The sequence below is a fragment of the Lontra canadensis genome, unplaced genomic scaffold (assembly GCF_010015895.1).
Source record: "Lontra canadensis isolate GAN:19392208 unplaced genomic scaffold, GSC_riverotter_1.0 scaffold65, whole genome shotgun sequence".
Taxonomy (NCBI): domain Eukaryota; kingdom Metazoa; phylum Chordata; class Mammalia; order Carnivora; family Mustelidae; genus Lontra; species Lontra canadensis.
The window spans coordinates 363020-386727 of record NW_022631059.1 but is presented as its reverse complement, the minus strand read 5'-3'; the positions used below and the strand labels follow the sequence as shown (position 1 = coordinate 386727).

The 23708-nt window shown below is 58.0% G+C and overlaps 1 protein-coding gene across 4 annotated transcripts in view; it reads right to left on the bottom strand.

Moving 5' to 3' along the window:
• ZBTB46 (zinc finger and BTB domain containing 46) overlaps positions 1 to 23577 on the bottom strand; it is a 59299-nt gene extending 35722 nt beyond the window's left edge. Inside the window, exon 1 of one of the 4 annotated variants that reach the window (XM_032878760.1) lies at positions 23403 to 23577. Coding sequence is in view for 1 of the 4 variants with exons in the window: in XM_032878764.1 (XP_032734655.1) it covers positions 18931 to 19072 (142 nt within the window). In the remaining 3 variants the exon portion in view is untranslated. Of the gene's footprint in view, positions 1 to 7579; positions 7677 to 17225; positions 17393 to 18930; positions 19214 to 23402 lie in introns of those variants that run through there. The other 3 variants (XM_032878764.1, XM_032878761.1, XM_032878765.1) reach the window with 3 other exon arrangements.
• Positions 23578 to 23708: the final 131 nt, after the last annotated feature.

Sequence of the window (23708 nt, the reverse complement as noted above, 5' to 3'; positions counted from 1 at the left end):
GGGGGGGGGGGGGGGGGGGGGGGGGGGGGGCGTGAAGCAGGCTCCCCGCTGAGCAGAGAGTCGGATGCGGGGCTTGATCCCAGGACCCTGGGATCACGACCCGAGCCGAAGGCAGAGGCGTAACCCACTGAGCCACCCAGGTGCCCCAAGAAACAGGATTCTTAGGTCTAGAGGACACACTGATGGTCAGCAGCAAGGAGGAGGGGGAGGGGGAGGTGGGACAGGATTAACAGCACTTATGAAGATGAGCACTGGGTAAGGGACCAGCGTACTGCGTGCCTGACGCCAATACAGCACTGTTGGTCAACCGCACGGGAATGCGACCTTTCAACGGTTAAAAAAAAAGTTACTAAAATTCTCATCACAAAATACATTCTGTACCTATGCATGGTGGGAGATGTGAACTAGAAATAAAAGGAAACGTAGACAGCCGTGTCACGAGCACACCAAAGGCACCGCAGGGCCTTAAAACAAACAGGCCTGCACCTGTCAAAGAGAATAAACACCAAACATGTTTCATGGAGACGTCATGCCGCAAAGGGCAACAGATGGTAGCATCGTTGAAATCACAAAAAGGACCCGCCCGGAGCAGCCCGACTTAATGTTCCTGAGGCCCGGCGGCCGCTTCCTGGGAGTGAGTCCACGCGCACGGCCCCCACCTGGAGTCAGCGCGCGCCGGCTGGGGAACCAGCGCCACACCACTCGTTGTGTGACCTTGGGGCAGCCGCTTAACCTCTCTGCACCTCAAATTCCTCATCGGCAAGGTGGAAGTAGCGATCCCACTTGCCTCCTGGTTATTGCGAAGACCACGCGAGTCGCGCGCACAGAGCCCTCGCGAGAGCGCCTGCGCAGACTCAGGGAGCGCGTCGGCCGGCCTCACCGCGCCCCCCCCCCCGCCCCCCCCCCCCCCCGCCCCCCCCCCCCCCCCCCGCACCGCGCCCGCCCCGGTGCTCTGTGCTCGGTGCTCGCGACAGTCACGAAGTGGGATGGATCTAGCAGGCCAGACGGTAAGCGTGGGACGGGGGTATAACGCAGGGGATTTCGATTTTATCTGTAATACTTTCATCTCTAAAAAAGAACAGTGAAGGGCGCCTGGGTGGCTCAGTGGGTTAAGCCGCTGCCTTCGGCTCAGGTCATGATCTCGGGGTCCTGGGATCGAGTCCCGCATCGGGCTCTCTGCTCAACAGGGAGCCTGCTTCCCTTTCTCTCTCTCTGCCTGCCTCTCTGCCTGCTTGTGATCTCTGTCTGTCAAGTAAATAAATAAAATCTTAAAAAAAAAAAAAAAAAAAAAAAAAGAACAGTGAAGGGCTGTAGCTTCTACTAAAACAGGGTCTTGGCTACTTTGGGCTGCCGGGCTCGTGAACATATGCTGGCTGCTGCGAGCAGGTAACCTCCACTATTCACCTAAAAACCGTTGTGTAGCTGCTGCTTTCACGGAAATGTTAACGTTCATAGCCTCCAATTTTTAGGTACCTTTATATTCTAGTGGAAATGAGATTAAGATCTATAAAAATTAGGGGCACTTGGGCGGTGCAGTCGGTGAAGCGTCTGCCTTCAGCTCAGGTCATGATCTCGGGGTCCTGGGATCAAGCCCCACATCGGGCTCTCCGCTCAGCAGGGAGCCTGCTTCTCCCTCTACCCCTCCCCCTGCTTGTGCTCTCTCTCTGTCAAATAAATAAAATCTTAAAAAATCAAAGGTCTCATTTCTTAGAAATAAATGAAATGAAATGACATGACATGAAGTGCTCAGTGAGAAAAGTGGTCGTTCGCTTTCCCATTCCCAGGCTCGGAAGACAGGCTCTCAGCCCTCATCTCCCTCAGCTGGCCGGGTCTGAGGCGCCCTCCCCACAACCCTCCTCACTCCTTCCTGCTGGAGGCACCTACACCGGCAGAGCCGGTGTCCCAGGGACCCCAGCACCTGTTCCCTCGTCCCGGCTGGCCAAGCGCTGGGACGCAGCTCAGAACCCGGGCCGCTGCCCCAGCCAGCCCCAGCATCGAAGGCCGGGAGTTAGCTCGCTGCTTCTGCACGCTGCCTGTAGTCTCGGCAGCCACACCTGTCCCCAACGAGGCCTGGCCACCAAGAAGGAGAAACAGGAAGAAGGTCCAAAATGGGCTGCGGGGAAGGGTCATGTGCTCAGATGGCACCAGCAGCTCTCGACCTTGAGCCCCAGAGTCCCCGGAGGGGAGTCACAAACCAAGGTGTGGTCCCCACCCCACACTGAGTCTGGACAGAAGGGTGTGACAAGGACAGGGGTTCCACTCAGGAGTGACTTCATTCCTCAAGCCCGACTTTGCAGACACAGAGTAACCACACGTCGAGGGAGGGTCTGAGAGGTGCTTCAAGTTGAGGAAAACCACCATGGAAACTACAGGCGCCAGTTTAATGCCTGGAGGCCACAGAAGTGGCACCTGGTTCCTGGCCATGTGATGGGAGCATCAACGGCCTCGGGGCCCTGCGTTCCAATCAGGGAGCGGTACGCACCATCCCCTGGTTTCCTGTATGAATACTAAGTCTCACCACGGAAACAGACCCTGTAAGAGTCGGGACGAACCACGGAAAGGAAACAAAACGCCGTATTATACAAGGAACAACTACCTCACAAGATCTGCATTTCTTTTTTAAGATTTTATTTATTTATTTATTTGACACACAGAGAGAGAGAGAGACACAGCGAGAGAGAGGGAACACAAGCAGGGGGAGTGGGAGAAGGAGAAGCAGGCTTCCCGCTGAGCAGGGAGCCTGATGCGGGACTCGATCCCAGGACCCAGGGATCATGACCTGAGCTGAAAGCAGACGCTTAACCCACTGAGCCACCCAGGAGCCCCAGGATTTGCATTTCTAAAATAATTTCAATTTCTGTGGAAAACTGTAAAATAAGTTATTATTCGATCTGGGCAGCTTAAGAACCAGCTATGCACTTTACATAGAGTTCACAGTAGAAAAACCGTACAATTTCCATTAGGGAAAAAGTTACTTGTACATTAAAAAGAGAGGGAGTCTAAAACAGGAGTCTCCTATGAAAATAGTAAGGGTACACAGAGTTGGTCTGGGGCACCTGGGTGGCTCGTTCAGTTAAGTGTCTGCCTTCGGCTCAGGTCATGATCCCCGGGTCCTGGGACGGAGCCCCTTATCGGGCTCCCTGCTCGGTGGGGAGCCTGCTTCTCCCTCTGCCTCTGCTCATGCTCTCTCTCAAATAAATGAATAAAATACTGTTTTTTAAAAAAAGGGGACATGGAATCTATCGAAGCCCAAAGAAGCCTTAGGAGAACAGCTGAATTTCCGTTACAAAGCTGATACTCTCCCATCAGTAAGGGCTCCTGGGAGTCCCGCCCCCTGGAGCTCAGGTGTCCTGTTGAGTAACGGCTGGCCGCCCAGGTAAGATACAGCCTTAAGATGAAAGCCTGCTCATGGCGGTTCCTCTCTGAGGGCAAGGAGAGCGCACCTGCCCTTGGGACGTAGAGCAGGTCATGGAGACCAGCCTGGCCGAGGACACACACCTGTGGACAGGTGACCCGTCATCCCTGCATTACCTGTGCTGCTACATGAAGCACTGGCCATGCTCACAAATTCCAGGGCCCGTGAGCGGTGCCCTCTTGAGTACGGGGCCCTTCAAAGAGGAGCTGTGGTCCAGATGCCAAGCATTGTGAGGTCAAGGTCTGAGGGTGGGTGAGGCCACAGGGCAGGTGGGCGCTCTATCAGCAGCCTGGCAGCTGAGGACCCCGCAAAGCTGCACCCTTCCCCTCCTGGTTTTCCAAACTCGCGTTCTTATTTCTCCTCTAGGTTCCCCACTGAGAGCTTGCTGATGGAGAGATGCTATTGAGAGATGCTGTTTCAGACAGAATCACTTATAAACAGAACCACTTTGGTACCAGACCAACGTGGATCCATGTTCCAGACCAGACTTCAGAGACTGCGTCACCTGAGCAGCACTGGGGGACTGATGCGGACTTGGGACCCCTTAGCATGGACAACTGGGGACACGGTGGACAGTGCAAGTCACCCAGACTCCCAACGAAGGGGGGCCCCCTGGGAGGCAATAAGTGTGACCCTCAGGTGGCATTTCCAGCCCCGCAGCCTCCAGAGATGGACGGCGACCCCGACCTGCCAAGACGCCCAAAGCTCAAAGACACCGAGCTCCCGACCAGCAAGGAGCCGGCTTCAGAACCAAGCCTGTCCCGCTGCCCCGTGCAGGCTCGGCATGGTGACTGAAGGGAAAGGATGAGGATGCGACGGTGCCAACACAGAGAAAGGCACGCTCCGTCCCAAGCGCCAAAACTGGCTCCTGCCAGCCTCCTCCCCACCGGCTCTGACTCGGGCGTCCAGGATGCTGAGGGCCGGGCAGCTCCCTAAGGGACTGGTACAGGGCGCCCCGATGTCTGGCTGTCTGGGGAGGTATGGAGTACATCCCAAAACTTTCTCCTCCCAGGATCTGAAGGTAAGGGGGTCTCAAGCAGAAAGCCCTGCTCACCGGTTGTCAGCAGAGGCTGTCCTGTTGGAGATGTACGTTTCGTACTCATTCCGCCTGTCACGGGACGGCTGGTGCTGCACAGGGAGAATCCAAACGCCTCAGAAGGCACCAGAACCACACAGTCTGCTGTGAATGCGTGTCGCTCGACACATTGTGTGTCCCAAGCTCAGGGACCAGGCTGGGGTCCCCTGCTCCTCTCATCCACAAGGAGCGTCATTGGAAAGACCACTGGTTCCCACAACAGCAGGCGTTACGTAGACCTGGGGTCCTTGTTACGAGCAAACAAGCATCAGGTCAGCCCTACCAGCCGGCAGGACCCCCCAGGGCTGGTCACTGAGTCCCACTCCAAAAAAGCCCACGTCTAATTTGGAATGACTCGTAAGGCATGCGTGTCCTTCTCAAACACACACACAAACCGAGACGTTCCCTCACCTTCTTACCTCTAACCTGGAACTTGCGTGTGTCGGTTTAGCTCAATTTAAGCTTATTTAAGTTTCTCTGTTAAATGTCATCTAACAGACAAATACTGTTTAAAAGTGGAAGCAAGACAGCTCCAGTGCTAGAACCAAGCCACATGAGCCTACGTGCCCCACAGAAACCCCATGGGGGACAGACGGTGGCCCCACAGACATCTGGGCCAGCCTCATTACACCAAAACCACCCTTGGAGTTATTTTGGTGGGACTTTTTAAATGCGCCACATTTCGAACAGCCACATCACAGGAAAGATACCTGAGCCGGCACACAGTGGGAAGGTGGTCAACTTCCTCAGGCCTCAGGGAGATGCAGGCGACAGTGGCCACACAGGCGTCAGGACGAGAAGGCTGGGAGCGCGGCCCCGGTGAGGGCTCCCGCGCAGACATGGCTGGGGTAACGCCCAAACCCAGCAACAGCGTGTGTGCGTCTGCAGGGACACGGGGAAGTGGGGCGCATCCCGACCCACGGACACACTCGGCAGGAAGGCGTCCACGTGTCCCCAGCCCCGTGCCTAAGTGTCACTCTCTCAGACACATGTGAATCTCTGGGGGCTCGTGGGGACTGACAGACGCCACGCATGGCTAGCACGTGGGAGCACGCCGCCTTCTACAGAGGCCCAGAGCGCACCAGCTAACCCGGGGCCAGGGCCGCGGCCGGCGTCCTCCGCGACGGTGTCCCCGCTGTGCGCAGACTCCCCTGAGAGACACTTTAAATGCCGCAGTCGGTATACGTAAACTACACTTCGGGAAAGGCGACTGGACCTCTGTCCTTGCTCAAGTGCAAACCTGGGCCCATTTGTCACCATCTGTTGTACAGTGGCTTTTGTCCCCTAAAATTCATTTGTTGGGCTCCTAACCCCCCCTTCCTCAGCACACGGCCTTCCTCAGGGCGGGGCGGTTGCAGGTACAGTTGGTTCAGCTGCGGTCTCTAGGAAGGCCCTGGTCCAAAGGGACTGGTGGTGTCCGTACACAACGGAGACGCAGGGACAGATGTCCCCAAGGAGGACGCGGGCCACCAGTCCAGGGAGAGAAGAGGTCTCCGCGCGGAGACGTGGGTCCACCGTCTCTGTTAGGCAGCTGCGCACACTCACACACCGTGCACGTCTGCCGAGGACGGCCGCCAAGGGCCACACCGCACTCAGACAAGAGGAGAAGCAAGCTCGTCCTGGGGGAAGGTGCCCTCTGTCCAGCCTTGCGCATCCGCAGGCAGATATCGGCTTCCCTGAAATTTGGCTCCAAGCTCCGCACCTGGATGTTATTTCCACAGTCTGGGCTGTTCCAATGGCTCCTGTGCTCTGAAACGCCAAGGGTAGGGCACCCACGAGGAGAAATGTCTTTACAGACCAGACTCCCCGCACGTCAGGTCGTAGCTAGCGACGGGGGACATGCTAGTCCCCTTACTTTCTCTGCTGAAAACAAACCGTGATCGGGGCTGGAGGCCTTCACATCCTCCACACTGCCCCTGGCTTGAGCTAAAAATGCAAACCTGGCTGCTCTCCCGCCAGGCCCACCCCACTTCCGGCCCCTCCTCTGTGCCTCTTTCGGTTCCTTGTCCACCCCCCACGGGCCGCCCTACCTGCCTCAGCGTCACTTCCTCTCTCGGGGGCACCCCCTACCCTGGCAACACGGCCCGTGCCCAGGTGCCCCCTGTCCAAACTCCCCGGCCTCCACTGCAGACCCTGCGAGTGCGTGTCTAAGCAGGGGAGAGAATTCCAGGCTGAACCAGCCAGTGCGCCTGCCCGCCACGGCCCGGAACCCACCCAAGGCTGAGGACCCCACCCCACCTCCCACACAGGGTGCCCCCCAGAAGCACAAAGGCACCGCAGGGATGATTCTAGAACAGCTTAAAGCTGCTGTGGGGGCACAAGGAGGGGCTGGGAGGGGCAGCTCCCCAGAGTGGGGTACAAACCACTCACGGGGGGGACTTAGGGAGCAGCACACATTTAGAGGACAGCACGGGCCTCTGAAGAGGTCCCCCCAAGCCACCACCCCAGAGTTCAGGGCCTGGAGCAGCCCCTCCCTCACAGACCTTGGCCTGGGACTGAGCCTCAAGGAGCCGCCAGTGTCTACCTCTGTAGGTGGACAAGTCTGTGCCCAGCTACTCAGCCGCAGGAGCTGACCTAGGACAGTGTGGCACAAAGGGCCACCCGAGCATCCCCGACACGCCCTGACCCCACCAGGTACAAGACCACTGAGCCACTGCCTGGCTGTTCCAGCCCAGCTCCCGGGGGACTCAGGCCTATCTGATGTCACATGGACAAGAAGAACCCAGTCGGCCGCAGAACCGTTGAGAGACAACGAGCCTGTGTTTCAGGACGGTTCCAAGTGCACGCGAGACCTCAAAACAGAGGCCTTAGGGAGTCCCCATGAGAGCTCTGGCCGGGCCAGCGAGAGGCCCAGAACAAGCTGAGAGCCAAGTGCCACAGCGGTCAGGGATTCTGCCAGGCCTCGAGGTGGTGGGGGCACCAGCCACCACGACGGGGACCCAGAGGCCAGCACTTCAAGGGGAGAGGTCCTCATTCAAGTCCTGGCACACAGAACCGTGCTCCAAGGGGTAGGGGAGGACAGAAAAGGGCTGCGCAGGGTCGCGGGTCTGGAGAGAGGCCCCAGATACAGGCCAGTCCCGTGTGCCCACCTGAGGGCGGCTGCTCTGACTTCCAGTTTCTCGGCTTCCGCTGCTGGGAAGCTGGTCTGGGGGAATTTCTTTGTCTTGTGGGCTGGGAAAAGAAAGGGGAAGAGGTCAGGGTTTATGCTCATCCTCCCAGACACGTCCCACCAGACCTAGTCTCATTCTGGATGTTTCTTCTTTAAACCACGCTTGGTCTTAACGGGCAGTTAAGCTCCTTTTAGCTCATTCTGGTTAGGCGTGAGGCATCGGGCCATACAAACGTGCTGACAGACAAAGGCCAATTCTGCACAGAACGGAAGAGGGACAGCAAGCCCCTCCAGCCGCCGGACACTGCCTCCTCCTCCCAGAAGCTTCCAGGAGCTCCCAGAACAGTCCCCGAGCCTCTGCTGCTGAGTCCGGAAGCCTCTGGGCACGGGACCCACTCACGCTCCGCAGGCTCCACGCACACATTTGGGCCAACACAACTACCCTTGTCACCTGAGACCTGCAGGACTGAAAGTTACAAGTTGAATTCAAGAAATTTTTTTAAAAGATTTTATTTATTTATTTGAGAGAGAGAGAGAGAGCACGAGTGGGGGGAATGGCAGAGGGAACAGGAGGAGCAGGGAGCCTGACGCCAGGACGCCAGGATCATGACCTGGGCTGAAGGCAGGACTTTCACCGACTGAGCCCCCAGGCGCCCCTCCAGAAACGTTTTTTAAACATCCGACACTAAGTGCTGGTAGAAGGAGGAGCTTGTGGGCTGGTGGCCTTACAGGTGGATGGTCAGGCAGCTGCCAACCAGCCACACTCCGTAGGACATCCCAGATCCGTGTCATCGGTGCCCAGGAGACACGGCTCCAGATGTGACAGCCCACACGCTCTGGGGTCGGCTCTGATGTTCCCACCAGCTGGCAGCAAAGCCAGGGATGGATGCAGCCACTCACTGTGGTGGGCCATGTTGAAGGCCCAACCCCCAATACCTTTGAACAGGACCTCATCTGAAAATAGGGTCTTTGGGGGCGCCTGGGTGGCTCAGTGGGTTAAAGCCTCTGCCTTCAGCTCAGGTCATGATCCCATGATCCCACATCGGGCTTTCTGCTCTGCGGGGAGCCTGCTTCCTCCTCTCTCTCTCTCTGCCTGCCTCTCTGCCTACTTGTGATCTCTGTCTGTCAAATAAATAAATAAATAAAATCTTTAAAAAAAAAATAGGGTCTTTGAAGACTTAACCAAGGTTTAAGATGAGGTCATGACCCAGTGGCACTGGTGTCCTTATAGAAAGGGGAAATCTGGACAGAAACACACAGAGAGAAGCCCCTGTGAAGACAGAGGCAGAGACAGAGCCATGGTGCCACAGCCCAAGGCCCGGAGCCAGGAGAGCTGGAGGGCAGGATGGACCCTTCCCGGGAACCCCTGGGGTCCTGATTTCAACTCCCATCCCAGAGTGGCCAGAGAACACTTCTCTGTTGTTTTAAGCCCCAGTTGGTGATACATTGTCACAAAAGCCCCAGGAAAAGCCACACTTAATTTTTTCTTTCTTTTTTTTTTTTAAAGATTTTATTTATTTATTTGACAGATCACAAGCAGGCAGAGCGGCAGAGAGAGGGCGGGGAGGGGGTGGAGCAGGCTCCCCGCTGAGCAGAGAGCCTGACGTGGGGCTCAATCCCAGGACCCTGAGATCACGACCCAAGCCGAAGGCAGAGGCCTCAACCCACTGAGCCACCCAGGCGCCCCAATTTTGCTTTCTTAAAAAGAAGGCTGATCGGCTTCCCAAGCCAGGAAAACTATGTCTGTGAATTTTAAACCTGAGATGTGCTGTGACTTGAAATGTTAACTCTACACACTTGTGCTCCCTGCCACCAAGACAAAAATAGACCCCAAACAGGGAAGGAGCTAGAAGCAATGCGGGCTCTCCAGCAGCAGGTGAAGCCCTTCCCCCGCCGCGTTCAACGTTTTCTTTTGAACACTTTGCAACTATTGGAAAAGTTGTAGGGATAACTCAGAGAACTCCCACCTACCCCTGAACCAGACTGACAAGTTTGGAACATTTTGCAACATCTGCTCACATCTAGTAACACGCTAGACCTTCGTTTAGATGCTCCTTCCTGGGAAGTTGTATACTTGCCAACGAGAGGAGCTGCGGGGGCACGGGGGTCCCACTCCTGAGCGCCTGGGCCTGGACCGCGCCGAGCGCACGTCCGAGGCAGGCGGCGCGAGCCCCCTCGGCATCCGGGACGCCAGCGCAGGGCGGCCCCGGTACCCAGCGGAACCTCGGCGGGTGGATCGGGCAGGTTTCCGAGCACGGCTCTCAGTGCTGCGGAGACGGCACGGGCCCTTCCCGGGCAAGCTCTCCTCACACACGGACAGACAGACGGACAGCTGCCAACTGAGCCAACATGCCCGGCCGGGGCAGGGCCAGCGGCAGGCAAGCCAACCCCCACCGCGTGGCCCCCAGCGACCGGTCAGTCAGTCCCCCGAACTCATGCGGACATCAACTCGGCGGGTCCCAGAACTGGCCAGGTCCCAGCAGAGAACAGATCACACTGGTTCCCGGCATCCCCGCAGCGGCCAGGGGAGCCCCCGACTGAGTGCAGCACCAGCTGGGGCACAGGCCAGGCCGCAGGGGGCCCTGGAAGGGGTGCATGATGAAGGCCGGAGGCCGGGCTGGGGCCGACCTGGCCAGCAGGCCCGGGGCGGGGGTGGGGGGTGGGGGGGTAGGTCTTGCGGAAGGAGTCCTGGGGGAGGGGCTGGTTCTTGCCCCCGGGGAACCTGTGGGCTTGGATTGGGGGTGGGGAAGGCTTAAGGCACCCTGGGACGTGAGGGAGACAGGGCCTCTCCCAGGGAAAGCCCCTCTTTCCCTGGGACCAGCCCCAAAGCATTCTAAGAAATGAAATTCCCGATTCACAAGGAAAGACCTGGGTTTTGAGGGGGACTACTCAGTACTCTGGGGGACAGGGCGGGCACATGAGGGGCTCTCCAGGTCTGTCCTGCGGGCAGTGTCCACAGCTGAAGGCAGTGGGCACAGAGAGTGCTGGCTCTCTGGGCAGCAGCCTGCGGGAGGGGTCCTGCTGTGGGAATGGCACCGGCACGGCGTTGGGGGTCCAGGACACACTCACTGGGGTGGTGGGCAGCACTGTATGACAAAGCCCTCAGGAACAAGGGTCTATACCACACAGCCCAGGCATCATCTACCTTTGTCACCAAATCCGCTGCACGCTCCTGTCCCCAGTCCCCATGGGGAGGACACCTGAGGCTGGTCTGGGCAGGGTGCTGGGTGAGCCCCCCAGCCCGTGTCAGTTAATCCTGGAACCTGACATTAAACCTTCAAAGGTATCTGGGCAATACCTAGAGCAAACTGAGGGAAACGTACCATTCTGAGAGACGATGTCCAAGAAAACGTCTGCGTGCGTGAGGCTGAAAAATTAACATGAAGTCATGCAACCCAGTGAAGGTGGTCACAGGCCACCACAGAGCCGGGAGCCACGGTCCTTCTGGAGCAGGGCCCACAGAGCGTGGCGCAACGAGACGTGTGTGTCGCTGACCAGTAATTCCACATTTGGGAAACACTACCCCAAGGAAATGACCCCAAATGCTAATTTGCTCAAAGACACTGCCAGCACTTCTATTTTTAATAGCAAGAAGTAAGAAATCACCCAAATGCCTGACAACCAGAAAACAGCCAAGCAGAATTCGACATATTAAAAGCAAACGAGACCCAATTTAGGTGAACAAGAAACGTTTACGTTGAAACTCAAAGGTTTGTAACAAATAAATGGAAGGAAATGACAGCTGAGAACACGGACCCTGAGATGCTTGTGCACATCCCCGTCTCCTCGCAAAGCCAGGTGCTCACTCATAAAACTCAAAGACAAAAGCCGAGCCCACCCAGCCCCTGCAGGGAGCAGGCTAGCACGTGTGAAATCAGTCCAGGAGGAGGAACGCAGCCTCCGTGGAGAGAGGTCGGCACTAAGCCCTCTTCACTCCTGCCTGTGGCCGGAAGCACCGCAGGGGAGTCTGTGCTTGACTCTTACAAATGCTCCATACAGGACCAAGGACAGTCTGCCTCCTTGCATCCCAGAACCCTGCAAAGCCCGTGGCTCATCTAGAACATTGGAACCGTGTGGGGCAGGGTCCCCCACAAGGACACAGACGGCTCCGTCCTGCCCACACCTGACCACGTGGCACAGAGGGCCTGCCAAAGCCCCAGGACCTCAACTCTGACTTCCAAGGAGCAAAAGGAAATTCCTCAGCAGGGCCCTGGGCACGAGCAGTCTGACTGCCAGTTTTTCAACTGGTATTTCCCTCTGCGCTTGGACAAAGGGGCTGGCACGTGGGGACACCTCTCAGGTCCCCTTAAACCCGTTGCCATCGTCCAACTGGCGATGCAGGAAAGAGGGTGGCGGGTAAGCGACCTTGAGCAGGATGACACGAGTGAGGTCACACACACCGGCCTGTGAGCATGAGGGGCCCGGTCAGGCCTGCGAGTGCTGAGCTTAGGCTAACCCGCCGGATCCGCACTTGCTGGGGTCAGAGGAGGGAGACCACAGGGGCGCGGCTGTGTCCTTCTCATCTCCTGAGGACTCAGCAAGCTGGGTGTGAACAGTGCTGGTGAACAAACCCATTTCCTCCCCAGCTCTGCCGAAATGCCAGCGTTCCCTCCATGATACGGGACTTCTAGAAGCAAACCCGGGCCGTTTGGTCGTGCACCGACTCCATCCGCTCCCAAGGCTCCGGGGCGGTCAGCTCTCACACTCCTCAGTCCCAGTGTCAGCTGTGGGTAAAAACGACCCATCTGGGAAGAAAACTAAAGTAAGAGGCGCTCACAATTCTGAAGAAAATGAGAAGCCTGCATCAAAATACTCAAAAGGAAAGACCTGCAGGCCTCCAACTGCAGACACGCTCTGGCATTGACCCCCCGCCACAGGGGCCCCCCTGCGACAAACTCTCTCACTAACAGGAAAGTTCCGAACTCAAGCAAAACTACACACCCACGTTTCCCACATACCAAAAGAGAGGCAGAGGTAAATTTAATTTGTGTTTTAGTGAAAACTAAAGGAAAATCAATGTCAAGAGAAGTGGGGCCTCCAGGAGCTTAAACGAATCTAGAGATGTTCTTGCACATTATTAACCGATGACAGATCTGAAATTTTTTTAAAGATTTTTATTTATTTATTTGACAGAGATCACAAGTGGGCAGAGAAGTGGACGGGGGGCGGGGGAGGCAGACCCGCTGCTGAGCAGAGAGCCCGACACACGCTCAATCCCAGGACCCCGGGATCACGACCTGAGCCGAAGGCAGAGGCTCAACTCACTGAGCCACCCAGGTGCCCCCAAATCTCAAATTTTAAAAGAAAACTTATATAGGTGGTAATTATTTTGCAAACTCCATGTACATCTCCTGAACACAGAGCAGACAGAGGCATCTGGGGGGCTCAGGTCATGATCTCAGGGCCGTGGGATCAAGCCTGCGCGCTCCTGCATTGTGAGACCTAAGCCGAGATCAGGAGTCGGACACCCAACCCACAGAGCCGCTGGGGCGCCCCACAAACTGAACATCCCGATGGCCACTCGGGACTGCACCGCCCGTGCCCCCCGTACCCCTTCCCCCCACGCCCAGTCTCAGGGACCATCACAGGGGGACGGGAAGGGGCTCCTCCAGGTCGCAGGATCCCACCAGCAAGGCCAGCACATGGCCCCCATGGCTCCAATCTTTCAGCAAACACATAGTACTAAACAGAATAAGTGACGTTTCTGAGCTGCCACCTCACAGTGGAATGTGTCCAGACTCCAGTCCACCGTGAAGACACGGGGCCCCCACAGGAGCATGGAACCCAGGCCAAGTGTGGCAGCCGAGATCAGCTGTGGGTGCGTGAGTGCGAGTGTCAGCCACACTTGGCGGAGCCCTGCAGGGGACGAGGCCTGAGTTACACCCACCAGAGCAAGACTCAGAGGGACAGCAAAGCCGGGAGGAGCAGAGGGGAAGCACTGCAATTGGCGATGGGACCTTGTCTCCAATTCTGCCCACATCTAAAGATATCAGGGGCACGTATCTAACACTTCAGTTATGGAGGTACCGCACAGCTTCTCCAGTTCTGGGAGAATCTCTGATTTAGAGATGCAGACGCGCAAGAGACTGATCTGGTGTCAGATCCCACGGACCACAGCTCAGACACATGTGGACCACGGCTCACACACGCGGACCACGGCTCACACACGTGGACCATGGCTCACACACAGGCGGGCCACGGCTCACATACACACAGACCACAGCTCACACACATGTGGACCGTGGCTCACACACATGGACCACGGCTCAGACACACGCGGACCACGGCTCACACACGCGGACCACAGCTCACACACGCGGAACATGGCTCACACACAGGCGGGCCACGGCTCACATACATATATGGGCCATGGCTCACACACACAGAGACCATGACTCACACACACAGATCACGGCTCACACACACGTGGGCCATGACTCACACAAATGGGCCACAACTCACACACAGACCATGGCTCACACACACAGACCACGGCTCACACACATGGACCATGGCTCACACACACGCAGGCCATGACTCATACACACAGACCACAGCTCACACACTCATGGACCACGGCTCACACACATATGCAAACCACAGCTCAGACACACATGTGGACCAGGGCTCACACACATGTAGAGCATGGCTCACACGCATGTGGGCCATGACTCACACACGCGGGCCACGACTCACACGCACGGGCCACGACTCACACACACGGACCACGGCTCACACACATATGCAAACCACAGCTCAGACACACGCGGACCAGGGCTCACACACGTGGATCACGGCTCCACACACACAGACCATGGCTCATGCGTGTGGACCACGGCTCACACAAGTCTGCAGGGGCCTCTGCTCCACTCCCCGTCGGGGCTGCTCCTTGTGGGAGGGCCATGAGCATGAACGGAGATGACAGCAGTGACTACCCCGCCGGCCTATCCAGGGAGCACAGAGCACCTGAGCTCCTTAAGTGACCTCCGACCCTCCTGGCTGGACCTCGGGGTCTACAGTAGAGGGACCACACCTTTGTGACTGTGGACACTAAACCACAACAGCCACACCCACGTGCCCACGGTTTTGGCAGTGACCACAGAGCAGGCCGGCTCTTAGAGCTACTTCACAATTCGGAGCTTCAGACCAGCCACTGAACGGTATTATTTGACGTGTTAAGTTCTACATGTTACTTCAACACAAGACAAGGTTTTCTGAATTTAAAGACTGTGTCTCAACAGCTGCTATCCCTCATTTTCTGGTGTATCTCAGCGGAAGCATTAAGAACATTCTGGAAAGCTAGGTCCCGCAGGCTGCCTGGCTCTAGGGGGTGGGGAAGGTCAGCACGCATGCACTCAGCCGGCGGAGACAGGTGCCCAGAGGGGCCTCACCACCCGCTGCGGGGTGGTCACAACAACTGGCTGCCCCCACTGCCCCACGGGGTCCCCGTGGCTGCATCTCTAGTCACCCCCGCCCCAAAGTGCACGACCCCTGTCACCTGCCTCCTCGCACGGGCCCCGCAGCACCTGTCCACAGCAGGCATGGCCGTCCACGCCTCAGCAGCCCGTTTCTGTCATTTCCCCGGAAGCACGCATCTGCCGGCAAGGGCCCTGCTCGTGACAGGCGGGGGCTGGGTGCAGGATTGCCGCACGCTCTCACCTGCCACCCCTACTACATGGTCCCCAGAAGGGACAGTGGCTGACTGAGGGGACTGCGTGACGCAGGACCGAGAAACATGGGAGTGGACGTGCCCGGGACAAACCACGGCCTGTAGGAAGCCGCGCTCCAGTCCTGATCCCACACCTGTGCGTGTGACCGCGTCTGGAAACCGCATCATCGCATTAGGAGAGGTCATTATGGTGGAGCCCGGGTCAGTGTGACTGATCTAGACACACAGGGGAGGAGGCCACGCGTGTACGTGGCTGGACATGCTGGAGCGACGCATCCACATGCCAAGGAACAGCCAGGATCGCAGGCAGACACACAACCGGACGAGGCAGATGGAGCCTCACTCGGAGCCTCTGCCAAGGGCGTGGCCCAGCCTGCCCTTGGACCTGGGCCTCTGGCCTCCAGGGCTGCAAGCGAATGAAGCTCTGTGTGTAGACCCCAGGCTGGTGGGGCTCTCTTACCACAGTCCCAGGACGGTCTTCCCAGCAGCGACCTAACCTACATCCCTGTTCCCTGTGTGACCGCCCGACATGCGGCAGGAAGGGCTCCTCCCCTCACGCCCTGTGTCGCCAGCTACCACCCCATCCAACTCAGCAGCGTGTGGGGAAGCTCTGGAGGGGTTCCACAGGGAGAACCACTGACACACTCTGCCCCCGCACCCGGGAAAGCTACGTGGCCAAGCGGCTGCTGTTCAGAATCCACAGGCCGGGCAGGAAAGGCGGTGCTGCCCCTCAGCCCTGCCCACGGTTCTGTGGCCGGGGCCGAAGCACAGGTCCTTCCCCAGCCAGCGCGAGCCTGAGAAGGGAAGTGTAGGGTGTGGGCCACTCCTGAGACACAGAGCAGAAGGGCGGACCCAGGGGTATCCCGAGCCCCTAGGGGGCGGGCCGCACACCAGGGTGAGGCCAAGGCCAGCTTCCGGTCGGCTTGGACAAACCTGTCTCCAAACTGAGAGTTACATGTTCATTTCAGTGTGTACCCAAAAAAGACACCAAGACATCAGCCTCATAATTTCATAGCTATTCTCCCTCAAGACAAGGCAGAGATCAGTTTAAGTTAAAAAGTAAGGTGACCACGAATGACCTCGAGCAAACCTGGTGTGCAGGTGCCTTCTCCAAGGCGTGGTTACCGGCCTCAAGGAAAAGAGCAAAGCGCGTCCAGAGTGGGGCAGAGCACGCGGGCTCTGAGCAGCAGCAGGCCCGCCCGACGCAGGCACGGCAGGCTTCCCGGTGCTGACCCTGCCTGACCTACTCCTTGGGGCCCTGGGCGCGCGCATACACCCGAGAACGCTCAGGGCTCTCCCCATCGTGAGAGCATCTTCGGACCACAGAGAACCTTCCCGCCACCCGTCGCGCATGCAGGGCTGCGGCTGGCGCGGTTTCCGCCACGCTGAAGAAAGCTCAGTAGCAGCCACGGCCGAAAAACCCAAGCAGGGGAGAGGCCAAGTTCAAGACTGCCCGTTGCATCTGGACTCCGCGCAGCGTTTGCCGATCACGTTCAGTGAGCTGCCATTAAGCCAGCTTCTCTCTCTTTTTTCAGTATTTTTAAGTTTCTTTATGTAGGTAACGCTCTGGACCCAACGTGCGGCTTGAACTCACGACCTCAAGATGAAGAGGAGAATGCTCTTCCTCTCTGGTTTTAAAGATTCTATTTATTTATTTATTTGTGAGAGAGAGAGCGCGCGCGTGAGCGTGCACACACACACAAGCAGGGGTGGGGAGAGGCAGAGGGAGAAGCAGACGGCCCGCTGAGCAGGGAGCCCAACTGGGGACTTGATCCCAGGACCCGGGGATCATGACCTGAGCCGAAGGCAGAGGCTTCACCCACGGAGCCACCCAGGCGCCCCCTGTTCAACCAACAGTAGCTCAAAGGGACGTCCAAAGACAGTGTCACCTTCTCACTCCTTCTTCTGGTCTCATTCTGCCAACGTAAGAAAGAAAACCTGAGAAAGTCAAGCTTACCCAGTATCAAAAACCACTCTGTTTAGCCTCCCTGTGGGCCAGTCGTGGACGCGCGTGTACTGCTCCTGGGGAGACTGTGTCTGCTAAGGAGCTCTGGAAAGTTCTTCAAAATACTTCGAGGTTGGGGCGCCTGGGTGGCTCAGTGGGTTAAGCCTCTGCCTTCGGCTCAGGTCACGATCTCAGGGTCCTGGGATGGGCTCTCTGCTCGGCCGGGAGTCTGCTTCCCCACCCCCCCCACCTGCCTCTCTGCCTGCTTGTGATCTGTCAAATAAATAAATAAAATCTTTAAAAAATAAATGTCCTGTCTCCTTCAATTTCTCTTCAGAAATAAAAAAATTACAGAAGTCACATGGCCAGTAATAGTCACCCCAAATCACAGGACAGGCTATGATGTTACTAAAAATGTTCAGAATTGAGAAGACCCTGGGGCAGGCCCCAAGCCCTCACCAGCTGCGGGACCCAGTCCGCAGGACCTCACATCCTCGAAGCTCTGTGCAGGGAAACTCCCACCTGTAACGTTTCAGAAGCCGATGGAGGAAGTGCTGAGAGACACCGGAAATGAAACGGGAAAAACGAGGTGCTCCCACCACCAGCCGCAGGGCCGAGGGCAGGGACGCCGGTGAGGGCGGGGCCGCCCGGCGGAGTCTTCTGAGTCTGGACATGGGCCACGAGCCCAGCCTGGGGGCGGGGGGCCTCGGCCTGTCCGCGGGGCACGCTGCCCCCGAGGGCTTGTGGAAGGCTGCGAGAGCCTCCCTGCGCCCATGCCTGCAGCTGGCCATGCACCGAGGGCCTCTCGGGCCCCAAGAGAAGGAGGCAGAAGGTCTTCGCCCTGTAATCCCCGGGACCCCTTGGCCAGCCGCCAACAGCGATTCAGTCCCCAACAGATGGGGGTGGCTTCCTGGGCCCTGGCAGCTGGACCCAGACGTGCAGGGTGGTGCAATGCCGCCCGAGCCTGAGAAGCACGGGGGAGGGGACCGAGAGATGCTGCCCCCTCCCCAGATGGCAGGGTCTGGTGCAGCGAGGTCTGGGCAGGTTCCCTCCAGGGGACGGGACCACTGCCAGGCCCGCGGCCGGTCCACAGGACGAGGAAGGGCCCGTGAGCCCCGTAAAGCCCGGCAAACGCTGCCCTGCACCAGGGGATCCTTCTCCGCCTCGCAGCAAAGCCGAGTAGTTGCGCTTCTCTCGGAGCCCCAGCAGCCCTCGAGCTTCCTGAACAAAAGGCTACTTCGCGTGCACTGGGAGGAGAAGAGAAAATCCACCATTCTCGGATTCACACGGGCCACACCAAGACCAGGAGACCCCAGACTACGCCTCAGAGGTCACGGCGCACCTGAAGCCACAGGTGCCCAAAGGCTCTCACCCTCTTCCTCCGCGGCCCCCACGCTCGCCGTCCTCCCCGGCCGGTCCCCACCCTGGACAGACAGCTCTGGGCGCTGCGTGCGCGCTGCTCCCCCCGCACACCCGGGCTCTGGCTGGCGGGCGGCGAGGGGGTCACGGGAATGTGTCTCTAGAATGCCTATCTGAGTGCCTCAGTGCCCCGGAAACAAGGGCCAGCTCTGCAGGCAGGTCAGCACCGGATCTGCCCACCCAAGAGCCACCAGACCTTCTGCTCTCTGTGCCTCGGGTGTGACAGCAGAACCAAACGTTCAGAGTGGGACGGACAGAAGACCCCAGGTCAGACACCCCACCCCGCTCCCCAGGTTACCTGCCCAGACTAAAAAGGGGACTTGCCCAAAGCCCCAGCAGCCATGGTGCCCCCGTGGTACGTCCACCTTCCACGGAAGCACTCCTGACTCTGAGGTTCTGAAACCCTCCACATGCGGCCCAGGACACTGAGGTGCCTCCATTGCTTCTACAGAGAAGGAAGAAGACACAGGACCTCGGCTGTGCTTGCCGGTGAAGGGGGAGACTTCCTCCGCAGGGTGGGAGGCCTCGCTTTCTGCAGGGAAGCGGCAGGTTAGATGGGAGGGGAGGGCAACAGAACAGAGCTCGCACCCGCGTGAGCAGAAAGTCTGTCTGAATTCTTTATAAATGAGGCCGTTTTAAAAATTGATGATTCCCACACACGTGTGGCTCTTCTTAGTTTGCTGGCAAGTGGGAAGACCTCCGTGCTGACGGGGCAGAGGAAGAGAGGCACACACAGGCCCCACCGAAGCAGCCGCAGGTGACAGGCCCAGGGACCACTTCCCCGCAGCTCTTCCAAAGACACAGAGTGGCCTGTGGGCCCCCGCGGGAGGCGGGATCCGAAACCACCATGATTGCCCAGTGCCCCCGGAACCCGCCGGCCCTGCAGTCCCGCCCTCTCACTGGCCATCGTGCTCGGCAAAGCAGAGGCCACAACAGAATTTGCTCCACAAGGTCTGGACCCAGAGGGTCCGTGCCCGATGAGGTAGGAGTCTGCACGATGCCCCTTACCTCCAGCAGCCTTTGGGGATTCAGATGCCCCCTTCCCCACCAGCTGGTCTGCACTCTGTCCCCCCTCCGAACTCTGGGGCTGTTTCACTAGCATCTGTCACCTACATTGGGTCACATTAGTGGTTCTTCTGTCTGAGGAATGCTTACCTTGTCCCAACAGATCACCAACCCCCCCCAGAAACTGTCCCCAACCTGGCCTAAAGGCTGGCCCTTTGCAGCCTTTAGGGGACTGACAATCCCCGGGAGTTGTCACGAGTGAGAAGCCCTGGGAACATCTCTCTGATGTGACTCAGACACACGCTTGTCAAGACACAGAAGCTCTGTGAACACTGCTGAAAAAGATGTAAACAGCATTTCTCGATTTCTACTCTAAAATATCTAGGTTAGCAATTTCTAAGTCCAAACGATGTTAAAAAATATTTAGTAATTTTTTTCTTTTTTTTTTTTTAAGATGTTATTTTGTTTATTTGACAGAGAGACCACAAGTCGGCAGAGAGGCAGGCAGAGAGAAAGGGGGAAGCAGGCTCCCTGCTGAGCAGAGAGCCTGATGCAGGGCTCGATCCCAGGACCCTGAGACTATGACCTGAGCTGAAGGCAGAGGCTTAACCCATTGAGCCACCCAGGTGCCCCAATATTTAGTAATTTTTCAATCTGAAAACGACTTCCTAGCATTGCTGATAAGAAACTGAACAGAAAACTTTGTGTAGATCATACTAAGGTCAAATCTGACCCCGCCAGCTCCTTCTATCCTTCAACACACAAGTTTTTTAGTTTGTTAGGAAAGGGTATTTCTCTTTTCCACGACTTTTTCATCAGCAAATAACGTCACAAGCCGTACTGTGCCATCACCAGCAGACCAGAACACAAAGCCTGAGTGTGCATACAGAAGGTACTCAAAGTGTTTAGGCTGAAACCTTCCCTGACCTCACGGTGTGGGACCCCAGCCACGCCACAGCCGGAGCTGGGGGCAGAGGACACGTGAGAACCATGACCAGGATGAGACCGTGTTTCAAACATTTAAATCGGTCCTGTGGCCTGGATAGAGGTTTTTCATCACCCACTTATCCCTAACAGCCAGGCCATTAAAGCAAACTTGTCGCAACAGGAAGGATCTCTTTTTTCAGGGGAGGGGGCAGACATACAGGGGAATTCTTGACAATCTGCCATCACTGAACAGAGTTTAAGGTAAAATATATTAGGTCAGAAGGAAGAAAAAGCCTGTATGGTTATGAGAGCATGAGTCACAGAGGAGCGTGAAACCCCAGAAGAGGGAACTGTGGCGGCAGGTGAGGTGACATGGGTGTGAGTGATGACGAGGGGGAGCAGTGGCTTCTAGAACTTTGACACAGCAGCCAAGAAGGCACCTGGGCACAGCGAGGAATTAGCTCAGGTTCCTGGGCCGTGGCGCTTTCTAAACACCGAGCACTAAATGGGTCTCCTTGGCGCTTAGAGGCTGGTCTAAGACCTCTGGTAGAGAACAAAGCAGAAATGCTGTACAGCTGTCCCAGAAACACAGACCACAGGGACAGAGTGGCCCAATTTCTCTTAATTTGAAAAGCCCCACATAAGGACAATGTTGGAAAGTTCACTCTGTCAAAACTTAATTTTGTATAACATGTTTGTAAATAACACCCCGTCTGGCAGTGGAAGGACCTCAGGCTGAGGGATTTCCTCCAGTCCTGGAGTGGTCTTGCCCTTTCCAGTTCACCCCACCCTCTCTGTGCCACTGTGTGCGCGCAGAACACAGGTGTCATGAGGGTAACGGGCCACAGGTGTCACAGGGGCAAGGGTCCAAGGGACTGCCCTGGATAACTGAGTGGGGACAGAGCATCGAAGAGGGTGGGTGCCCCTGCAGGCAATGGCCAGCCAGTCCCGAACACCGGACAGTGGGTGGACACAGCTCTCTGAGCACAGGAACAACGCATTTTCAAACAGAAAACCGCTAACCCTGAGCAGAAACTATCCATCAAAACAAAATTCTTACACCCATGATGATGCCCGTGAGAGGCTTAATTAAATGTCCCAAGGCTGGCCTCCAAGAAAGGCTGAATGTGGGGCTTCTGAATAGCCCATGAGTGAGTGCATTCCACCGTGTTCTAGAGAAAACTCAGCCACCACCCCTCCCTCCTTCAGTAAAGGCCGTGAAGACAATCACTGGCTTCGTAGGGGACCCAGGGCCAAAATCTCAGTACCTGCAGCCCAGGTGCCCCTAGCATTCACTTAACCCTTTCTGGGGAAACAAGGTGTCCCAAAGTTTTCAGTTCGAAATATCTAAAACTATCACAAAACAAACCAAGAGGACGGTGCTGGTAAAATACTCCTGTTTACTTCATTATTTATGTGAAAAACCCTCCTCTAAGTTTCCTTTTGATGAACGCACCATTTTCCATTCTCGCAGAGTGGAAATACTGCCCGGTGCAGGCAGCGTGCTGGCCGGCCACAGAGCGAATCCACAAGTCTGCTACCCAAACGGAAAGTTAGCTTTGATAATAAATCCGATAGGAAAGACTCTACAACTGACACAATTAAAATGCGCGCGAGCACTCCGTGCACAGGTGTCCGCGCCCAGCAGTTTGCAAAACGCGTTGCCTAATTAGCATTTCTTTAAACAATGCTGATAACAATCTTGCCACCGTAATCCTCGACAAATGCGTCGCTGAGATTGTATCACGGAAAGCGTGGGGAAATGCGCTGAGAATCTCAGTCAAACTTTCTTTTGTTTGTATTTCCTCGGGGTCAGAAAATACCTGTTCTTCACCCCTTTTGGTGTGTACCCAGGCTCCTCGGTCCAGCCCTATTGTGCGTGGTCCGTTAAACCTACAAATAATAAATTTGTTAGCGGGGCCGGGGGAACCCCAACTAGCCACAGCCCTCCTCCTGGCGTAGAAAATTCCCCATTTGCCATCGGATTGAGTTGTCAGACAGTGACTCGTGCTACCCTGTGAAACTGACATGTCTATTTACGGAGAAACAAAGACACGGCTCGCGGCGGACCCGGCTCCCTCCGCGCGCCCCGTCCGCTCCGCGCGCCCCTGTGGTTGCTCGGCGCGCCCCGTCTCCTCCGCGCTCCTCTGGCCGCCCGGCCCCGAGGCCCCTGCGCCCTGGCTCATCCAGCAATTAAAATGGAGACGAGGCCGGTGCCCGGCGTCAGGGGGAGACAATGACCCCCAAGGCCCGGTGGGGCGCGGGGACCCGCCCGCGCCCACCTCCCGCAGTTCCGACTCTTGGCAAACTCGGCGCGGGCGGGTCCGGGTGCGGCTCGGAGGCGCGGGCGGGGGGCGCGCGGGACGGCGCGGGCGGGGGGCGCCAGGACGCCCCTGGGCTGCCTCCTGGGGCCGGGCGTTGACGCAGCAGAAATTACCAGCTGGAAAATTCCCCTTTCGGAGGTGACGGGGGAGGGATCGCGGCGGCGGCGGCAGGAGGCGCGGAGGGCGAGGGGCGCCGGGCAGCCCCGCCGCCAACGCCTCCGCGCGCAGCCCCGCGGGGACCCCGAGCCGCCCCCGCCCGCCCCGCCCGAGCCACCCGGGTTCGGGGATCGGCAGGGGCCGGGCCGGGTCGCGACCGCCGCCCCCAGAGCCGCAGCCGGGGCGCGCCGATCGCCGCCAGGAGGGCGCCCCCGCGGGGCGGGGCGCATGGGGCGCGGGGCGGCAGGCGGCGGGGGCGCGCCCCGGCTCGGAGCTGCCGGGGCTCAGAGCGGCCCCGGCCGGGCCCGGCCGCGATGCGCCTGCCCGGCCGCGCGGACAATGAGCCGGCGCCGCTTACCTGTGACCCCATGGGGCGCGGGCGAGGGCGGGCGCCGCGGCCGCCGGACCGGCGCCGGTGATCGCCGCCGCCGCCGGGCGAGCGCTGCGTCCGGGCGGGTCCGAGCTGCGCGCTCGCCTCGGCTGCTCCGTCCGTCTGTCCGTCCGTCTGTCCGTCAGGCCGGCGCGCGCCCCCGCGCCCGCTCCAACCCCGCGGCCCCCGCCGCCCGCGCGCGCGCCCCGCCTGCGGACCCTGACCCCGCCCCCCGGCGCGCGCCCGGCCGCTGCTGATTGGCCCGCGCAGCGCCCGGGCCGCGGCCACCGCCCC